This window comes from Psammomys obesus, unplaced genomic scaffold, assembly GCF_907164565.1.
Source record: "Psammomys obesus unplaced genomic scaffold, mPsaObe1.curated_primary_1811, whole genome shotgun sequence".
NCBI classification, from domain to species: Eukaryota; Metazoa; Chordata; class Mammalia; order Rodentia; family Muridae; genus Psammomys; species Psammomys obesus.
Genome location: NW_026594143.1, coordinates 479,314 through 489,000, shown reverse-complemented (window position 1 = coordinate 489,000; position 9,687 = coordinate 479,314). Strand labels below are relative to the sequence as shown.

The following is a 9,687-nucleotide window of genomic DNA, read 5'->3' as shown; positions in this document are numbered from 1 at the left end:
AGATAGATAGATAGATAGATAGATAGATAGATAGATAGATAGATAGAATTTCCTTCTACTTACATGATTAAAAAAGTAGGGTGTAGTCCCTGGGTCTTTGGTTCCACATATGGACAGCTGACTCTAATTGACAAAAGAAATACATTTTGGGATTCTGAAAAAAGTAAATTTTTGTTTGCTTGTTTGTTTTTTGAGACAGGGTTTCTCTGGGTAGCTCTGTCTGTCCTGGAACTTGCTCTGTAGAACAGGCTAACCTCAAACTCAGAGATCCATCTGCCTCTGCCTGTCAACTACTGGGATTGAAGGCATGTGCCACCACTGCCTAGTAGAAAGTAAATGTTTTAAAGCCTAAAGAGTGATTAGTACTCAAGTAACATAGCTTCATCATTATAGATGAAGATCAAAGGTCCAGAGAGATGACTTACTAAAGTTAACACTGCCTGTTAGGGATCAAATCATAATACATCCTAACTTCCTACCACTTTATATTCCCTCCCAGAAGAATGGTAGCCCAGCTTCATGAGGTAGGAAGCAGATTGACCATTGGTCAAGGCACCGTTCCCTGAAGAGGTGCCAGATGATTGTCGTCTTAAGTGATGATGATTGTTGTCTTAGGTTTTCTATTGATGTGATAAAACATCATGACCTTTTGGGGAGAAAGGGATTTATTTCCATTTACAATTCTACATCACAGTCAGTCACCAAAGAAAGTCAGGGCAGGAAATCAAGGCAAGAAGTGATGCAGAGGCCATGGAGAAATACTGTTTTCCAGATTTCTCCCCCTGCCTTGTTCATCCTGCTTTCCTATACATCCCAGGACCACCTACTCATTAATGGCACAATCCCTAAGCTCTACTCACACATCAATCATTAATCAAGAAAATATTCCATAGATGTGGCCTACAGGCCAATTTCTTGGAGGCATTTTCTCAGTTAAGAGTTCCTCTTTCCAAATATGTCTAGGTTTGTGTCAAGTTAACAAAAACTGACCAGCATAATTGTTATCCACATACAACATACTAAATGCTTAGTGAGAATGGATGCACCCTCACTTTGGGTCTTATGATGCTATGTCCTCCTAAGAAGAATCGGTCTAATGTGAGAAGAATTGGTTAATACGCTCTGCATCAGGACTTGGACATTCTCCCCTGATTCCTGTCAACCCCATATCCGTCTTGAGAACTGTAACACATCACAGGAATACTTTGGAAGCAGAAATACTATGATTGGTACACAGTAAATGCTCATTGGTTGTTCATCACGACAATGATGAAACAGAACTCTTTGAGTAGGTAGTTACCCGAGTAACCTGTCTTTCCAGGTTAGTGCCTGGGGTATAGTCAACTGAAGAAATGTATGTTAGATTTTGATATGGGTGCTTGTAGGGAGGCCAGCCTTCATGAAGCAAGGGATTAGTATTATAGATATCAAGGGTTCTGGCTTCCATTCTGTAGGCAGCTGGGGAGTCATTCAAGTTTGGCTCCTCAGACTTGATACTTGAGAGTAACTGAGCTGGGCTTCAGAAGCTGTCTTGTTGCTAGAGATTGCAAAGGAAAGTTTTAATAACTGTAATAAAGTGTGTTGTGGCCTTGTTTCTCTGTTCCTTTAAGGGAACAAAAACTAACAGTTTAGTACCACTGTTAATCAGCTGAACATGTGCCTTGAACCTCTAAACCATTCCTTGAAGGGAGGAATTTTTGCCACTGCCACGTACTGCCACGTTCACTGAGTGAAAAATCTGAGGTACTAGATAGCAAAGTGACTTCTTCAGGATAATGTTCAGGATAGTGAGCATTGAGACTCACTTAGCACCCTAATGCTTGCCTGCCCTACCTTGCTGGTGTGTGTGTGTGTGTGTGCGTGTGTGCTCATTCTCTCAGCAAATGCTCTTCTAAGAGCATCCTCTCAACGTAGATATAGATAACATCCCTCCCACCTCCCCAAAAAACCGCTAAGAATATATCTTGGTTCTCTTAGTTGAAGACAGAGTCTTATGTGTTCATCTCTGTGCCTTTTACAGCTCAGCGTGGGAGAGGACCAGAGGTGTGGGGCGAAGAGGGAGGAAGACTACTTCCTATACTCTTCCACTTCCAGGGTCCCCAGTTCTCCTTTTTCTCCTCTTTGGCCCCTAATATATAACAGCTTCTCTGTTCTAACATTCAATACACAAGTGCATGTGCACACACACATGCACATATAATATCCATGTGACTGCTTGTACAGGCATGTGAGCCTGCACAGCACACATTCTTCTCAGGGAGAAGGAGTGAGAGGGAAGGGGAGTGATCCTGGTTTAGCTCATTTCCTGGCTCGCCTCAGAGGTGGCCCTCACTCCATTCTCTTTCACCCTTCTTTTGCATCTGAGGCCATGCATAATGCAGAAGGCAGTCTAGTGTCGTAGAAAGGAGCCCAGCAGCTGTCTCATTTACCCTTCTCAGCTTCAGTCTCTTCATCTGGAAAATAAGCAGGTCGGACTGGGAAGTTGATAAAGCCTCTTCTATCTTGTTAATACTATCTGGCATTTGTCTGCTTGGTTCCAAAGAGCTTAATCATCCCAACAACTCTGGGAGGATCGACCTTGTGTTACAAATGGGCATACTGAGGCTCAGACTGAGAGAAATGAAGTAGCTTGCCTAAATCACAGGGATGGTAAGTAGCAGAGACAGTATCTGAACCTGGATGTCTCTGGCTGCTCCTCAAACCCCACTCCAAGGAAAGCCACACGCATTTTGATCGCTGCTACTCCCCTGACTTCACACACCTCCAGTGGCCCTTTGCTTGCTTACCTAGCCAACCAGTCCTTCTCCCTGTTGCTCCAACTGACTAAGCACTCACCATCATGGCCTTTGCACTTGCTGCTCTCGTGCATGAATGAAACACATATGTTTGTGTTTTCATGACCTACGCTGGACTGCAAGGTAGGGTAGGGGAAAAGAGTAGTGAGTCTATATTGACTCTTGTTGTTTCTTTTTTCCCCCATTTCTCTTTCAGATCTGATGGTGAGAATTCCAGAACAGTCAGGTCAGTACCTTGTTTCTTTAGAAGTACTTGAGGGATGGGGCTGGGTCTGGGGTAGAGGGGTTTTCTGATTGTTATTTTGGGTTCATGGGTATGGGTCAATGGCAGGGTTCTTTCCCCATTGGTATTAGAAGTGGGTGTGGAGTGGAAAGGAGAATGTGGCAGGCATGGATATGATGGTGTTAAGGACTATTATTCAGTCTTTGCAGTCCTAGGGAACTTGAGAGCTTTGCTGCATAGTACAGGGACTCATAAGTGGTCAGCTCCAGACCCAGGAATCTTTCTACTTTCTTCTTCCAGGAGAGAAGGGAATAATGGATGCTGGGTTTTCAGGGCTTGTCTTATTTTCCCTTCTTCTCCTGAACTATGCCAGTCTCAAGTAATGGGACTTAGATGAACTTTAGTTGTGATACATTCTAGATGTTAGAAACATATATGGTGACAAGGAAATATTTTTTGCATGCTTGGTTAAAAGTTTATAAGCTTGGTACTGTTTTAAGGTGATCAGTTGGCATTTGAGGAAGCAGAAATAAAGTTGGAGTAAGACCAGGGTTCTTTGTGCATTTCTCTGGCTCTCATCTGTCAGAAAACTCATGAAGGCAGAAGTATCAAAACTAGGGATAATGTAGGGATGGTGTGGCAGTTTGGGGTGTGGTCTAGTCTTAGCGTCTGGATTGGGAACAATGGCTTTGAAATAAGATGGTCCCAGGCAGTAGAGGCACACAATGGGGACAGTCAGTGCTCTCCAGACTTGCACAAATAAATATGGTATTTTTGTGATGAGCACAAACAACTTTTAAGGAACCACTCTTTCTTCTGAACGGATCAATTGAAAAAATGTTCCTTTTCTTGTGAGCCTTACTCACCAGGCTTCCCAGGTTAGTTTACACAGCACAAATGGGATGTCAGCCCTTATTCACTACTTCTCAGCTATAAACCCTTGAGCAGGACACAGCTTGCCTAACCATATGTAACAGCACAGTTCCTGTCATGCAGGTTAGTGGACATGAGCTGGGGTCAGTTGTCTGTGTACAGAGTCTGTCCTAGCATCCCTTGTAGGAGTCTGGGCTAAGCATATTGGTGCCCAGGTCCAAGGAGAGGGCTGTAGGGTGGACACATGCTGAGGCCAGCATTAAATCAATGAGAATGTGATGTCAGCCCTGGTGTCTGGGCAAGAGGTCTGTGATGCCACATAATTAATCCTTTCATGCAGCCAAGGAGCATGGCCAGGCACAGCTTGTTCTAGCACTTAGGATGGCACTTGTCTAAGAAAGGGCATAGATCTCAATGTCCTTACTGTGGGTTTGGAGAAAGGCAACCTGGGATGACCTCAAGCCCAGGCCTTTCATAAGCATTTATGGTGATACACCTGCTAACTTGTGGAGGAACCAGACTGAACGCATCTAGTTGTCAGCTCCTCTTAGCTGAGGAGTTCCTGGAACCTTTAGCTTATGGTATTTAATAGTGACCATAATGATGAGTCACATGATGACATATGTTGGGCCTTTATAACATACAGAACTGGGCCAGGATTTGTTTTATTTGATCCACCCAGTGACACTGTGAATGGAACCTGTGCTGGCCTTATCATCTTTGTTTTACAGTTGAGGAAACAAGCCAGGATTCAAATTCCAGTCGGTCTGGCACCAAGCCCAGATTCCTGCGTATACTGTCACTATAGGACTTCTTGACAGCTTTGCAGATGATGCTCATCCTTACCATCATCCAAATATTAGTAATCATAATAACTACCACTGATTCTTCATAGACAAAAAACTCTAAATGTGATCTAATTTAATGCTCACATCAGCTGCATTAGGCATGCATTATGATGTCTGATTTGCAAGTGAAGAAAAGGAGCCAGGTGTGCTTTAACCCCAGGCTCTCGAAGCAGAAGCAGGAGGATTTCTGTGAGTTCAAGGTCTACATATCGAATTCCAGGACAACCAGAGCTACACAGAAAAGCCTTTCTTAGAAACAAATGAGGAAAAGGAGATCCCAAGAGGGTCAGTGCCTCACACAGGGAAAGAAGATCAATGGGTAGGGTGGCATTCCTCTGATTCATACCCCGGACTCTCTGCTTCTGGAGCTAGTGTTGATTTTACTCAGATTTGTTTCCTGGTGTGAGTACTGGGCTCCTATTCAAGGACACTCAGGCTGTTTTGAGGACTCAGCAGGCAGATCAAATTCAGGCTATGGATAGTGTCTATAACAGTAGCACATATAAAACAGGGTCTTGAAAAATAGGGGGCAGACCCTTTTATTTGGAACTACAGTTAGATAGGTCTCTCTGAAGATATTTTTAGGCCCCATATATAACTTCTCTAGTTCACTACAGTTAGAGAGTGCTTTCTTGGGGCAGATGGTGTCTAAGCAGGCAGGGCTACACAGGACTGACTTTTCGTAAGGAGAGTCCCTGCATGACTAGGGAAACAAGGAATGTATTGAAAGCCAGGCACTAGTCAGTTTGGCTAAAATAGATATGAGCAGGAAAGCACAACTTCTGAAGGTAGGAACTATGATTGGGTCAAGGATGTGTCACAGTTCTCTTCAGGCATGTCCAGTCTTTTGACTTTATGACATGCTGTTGTCATCTACAAAGTTCATACAAAGGAACCATGTAAACTGATGTTTATAAAACAGTGTAAAAAATCTCCTAATAACAGCTGGGGAGATGGCTGATGTGGTAAAGTGCATGCCATGTAAGTGTGAGGACCTCTGGGTGATGCCCAGAAGCTGTACAAAAAGCTGAGCATGATGGCGTGTTCTGATAATCACAGTGTTAGGGAGACAGACCCCTGGAACTCACCGACCAGCCTTCCTAACAAGTTAGTGAGAGACCCTATCTTAAAATAGAGAAGAGCAATTGAAGAAGATACCTGTAAGCAGCCTCTGGCCTTCACACACACACACACACACACACATATAAGCACGCACACACACATGCACATGAACATAAATGAACACATGCGTACACACACAAACATACACACATGTTCTTGTGTACCCACATCCACACATACCATCTACACACATACAGACAAAAATGCACATGTGTACATACACATGCACATATACACACAATGTTTTAATAAGTTGATAATGTTTTAAATAAGTTCATAGTTTTGTGGTGGTATCATATATAGCTATCCTAGGGTGTAGGTGGCCTCTGGGCTGCAGGTTGTATACACCTGAGTGATGAGGAGCTAGAAAAGTAGGCTCTGTGGCACACACACACAAAAATGGGTAGAAACTTTGGATCCAGAATAAGGGCTCCATTTAGGGCTAGGTTGCTTTCTAATCATTTGACTGGGCAAATCTGTTTGTCTCATGTAAACCCTAAGTTTCTTCATCCAGTAAGCACCTGCATTCCTGAGTGTGTACTTACATGTGTGTATGTGTGTATAGAGAAGAGTTGGGTGGTGGAAGAAAAGCCAAGAAGAAGACTAGGCCCAGCTAGTGTAAAAACTGAGTAGCAAGGAGTGAGCAGAGTAGGTAGACTGCAAACTATCCATGTTAGGGCCCAGGCTTTAGGACCCCTCCGTATTGAGTGCAAGAGGGTAATTAAAGCTGAATAGCCAGTAGTGGGGCACGAGGCAAAGATGGATGTCTGGGTTTCCTATATATCCAACAACAAAATTTGTCAACCCTAAAGGCACTGTAAGCCAAAGTCCAGAGTAAGGCTGGCCATAGCTAAAGATCACAAAGCTACCAGCACAGCCTGCTTCTTAATGTCTCATTTTTGCCAGCACTTAAATTCTCTGGTCCTTTGTTTCTCTTTTATAAAATGGAAACAATGGTTCTGACTTCTCTGAGTTGGGGGAAATGGAAGTAAAGCTATGCTCAACATCAGATGTGCTCAACCAAGTGTGCTCCACAGCCTCCTTAATCTAACTTGTGGCTGTACAATAGTGAGTCATGCTGCAAAATGTGGACAGGTGTAGAACTTAAAAACAGACAGGCAGGAGGGGCTAGATAGATCCCATTAACAGAAGATGAGGGAGTCCCAGCTATCCAAGTGGCAATCATGGCTGGAAGAGGTCAGGCTGGAAATCCATGGCCCTGGGGACCAGGCTGAGGTTGCTAGGCATGCAGTGATAAGAGCAAGAGGAGGTGGCCTGTTGTTAGGGAAGGAGGGGGATTGGGGGAGCCACTGACAACCTCTGAGCCAGGGACATCCCCATGGTAACAGAAGCCACTGGTGTCTGGAGAAGTGGGAGGAGGAGCAATGGCTGGCTCTGTTCCCAGAGGAGGCCTCCCACTCTGGGCCTCAGTGTCCCTATCTGTCCCACTGAAAATTTGGTTTAGGTATTTTGAAGATTCTTTCCTGTTTTGACTTTACAATCCTTCCTTTGTGTCCCCATTCACATAGCTGAGGTTCTACCGATCCCAAGAGCCATCCCACCTGTGTCCAGGTCTTCCCTCCCATAAGCTTCCTGTTCAGCTCTGCCTGGCTGCCCATCCTGCCCACTCTCTGTTCCTACTGCTTCCTATACCTCAAGCCTTGTCACTTACTGCCTGCAACATGCTTTCTGCCTGGGATAGGGAAGCAATTCCTGTCCTGTCCAGTGTGAGAAGCCTGGCTGTCATCTACCTAGACTGATACATCTTGGGTTTTCCAGGCCTCAAAGGCCTGAGCCCCTCTCCTTTGTGATCACTGTAGCAATTTATTGAGCTACTTCTGAGAGCTCGGCTCTCCACATGATACTTGGCAGGTACATTTATGGTGACATATTGTGATTCCCAACTTTACATAAGACTGTATTTGGGTGAGCTCCTGGGATTTGTCTGAGAGCCTTCTGGTACCCTGTGGTAGATCTAGGTTTAGAAATTGCCTCTGTATCATCCCTTCTACCCCTATCTGTGGTGCAGGAATGATTTTTAATCTTGAGCACCAGCAGCCCTACCAAGCAATGGCTGGGCACTTTACATGTAGTCTCTCATTTTGTCTTCACTATAATCTTAAAGGCTATGTAGTTTTGTTATTTTACAAAGATGCCAAGGCTTAGAAAGGTAAGGTAATTTGCCTTGCAGTAAAAATTAAGGTGGGAATCTAGATCATCAGATTTGTAATTACCACAGTGTCATGGGTTTAACCTGATTGCTTTCCTGAAGCATGTAGAACATTCATTCCCTAACTAGCAGACCTGTTTTGGACAATCTGTGAGGAGGGGTGACACAGAAGGAGGTAATTGGGGACCCCTGCACACAGGCAGCTCTTAGTCTATGGTTGTCACAGACAATGATAAATTAGCTTTAGAATGTGATAACAAGGCAGATGGCCAGTATCTAAGAACAAGAGTATGGAGGGATTGATCTGGATTCTGATAACAAGAGAGAAGGAAGGACCATGGGGAGCTGGGTAATTTTCCCAAAGGAGGAACTTTTTCTGTAAGCTCCAGAGAAGTGAGTTAGAGCAAATGGTTTCTCTTCTCCCCTTCCTCTCTGGGTTCTCCTGCCTCCGCTTGGCCCCCCCCCCCCCCGGAAGTGGGTGACCCCTAAGCTGGCTGAGTGCCTGGTTGGCACTAAAATAAGCTTGTCTTCCCTCGCTTCCCCTCCCCTTGCCTCTGTCCCCTCTGTCCTGGCTTTAATTAGCAGCCCTAAGGATGAGTCACTTGGCAGCTGGGGAGGGAGGCTACGCAGAGCCCAGTTAAGCTCCGACTCTTGCCCTGAGCCTTACAGGCAGCACCACAGTGTTCATATGTATTGGTGTGTATTGCTGCATGTCAGGGAGGCTCTGCGTCATTGCTGTTGAGAATAGTGCGGGGGTAACTTTGCATGCTGCCTCAAGGCCATGCCTGTCAGGGTGTCTGCATGTAAGCATATCTGTCGGTCGCTGCATTTGTCTCTGTGTGTGAATGTCTGGCTGTAGTGTGTGGCTGTCATAGCAAGTGTCAGGAAATGAGAAAGGGAGCTTTTGGGGGGAGCAAACATAAATGCTGTAATAATTGCAGTCACTTCCCCTGACATAAGCATTTTGATGTTTTCCCTTATACAAGCCCTGCACTTGTATCCCCAAATTTCACTTGTCTTAGTTTAGGTACATCTTGTTGCAGGGAGCAGAAGCTTCCCTGAGCTAGCTTAAGAATAGAGAGGGGTGGGCTATAATGAGACTACATCTCACAAAATTAAGAATAGTAAATGAATGATAGCCATGCTTTTCACCAACTAAAATCTAGATCAGAAGTCAAGGACCAAGATTGCTGTTGACTCTGGATCCTTTGGACCTATTTCTTGTCTTTATCCCTCATAGCTTGCCTGACCCTTCTCATCTCTTTTTTCACTGATTTTTCTCCATGGCTTCCTCTGTTGCTGTGCACCCTATCATGGTCACAACCTGGAAGCAATGTGACTTAAAGTCTCTGCCATCTAATTGCAGAAATCCTTTCCAGCCTCTGGTAATACAAGACAGCAAGGTGGGTTGTCTTGGAAATGGATGAGGGTAGAGAGGTAAAGTACTTAGAAATTGTTGTTTGTTTGGTACTGAGCAAGAGTTTTATGTGCACAAAAACAAGGTCAGGAGCCAGGCATGGTAACACCACACCCTTTTAATCCCAGCACTTGAGTGGCAGAGGCAGGAGGCTCTCTGAGTTCCAGGATAGCCAGCACTATACACACACAGACACACACACACACACACACACACACACACACACACACACACACACA

General features: G+C 44.7%; 1 protein-coding gene across 2 annotated transcripts in view; it reads left to right on the top strand.

Moving 5' to 3' along the window:
- Positions 1-9,687, top strand: part of Iqsec2 (IQ motif and Sec7 domain ArfGEF 2) — an 85,940-nt gene that overhangs the window by 24,481 nt on the left and 51,772 nt on the right. For both annotated transcript variants that reach the window (XM_055617910.1, XM_055617911.1), the window contains exon 2: positions 2,992-3,021. In XM_055617910.1, the coding sequence (XP_055473885.1) occupies positions 2,992-3,021 (30 nt within the window). The remainder of the gene's footprint in view (positions 1-2,991; positions 3,022-9,687) is intronic.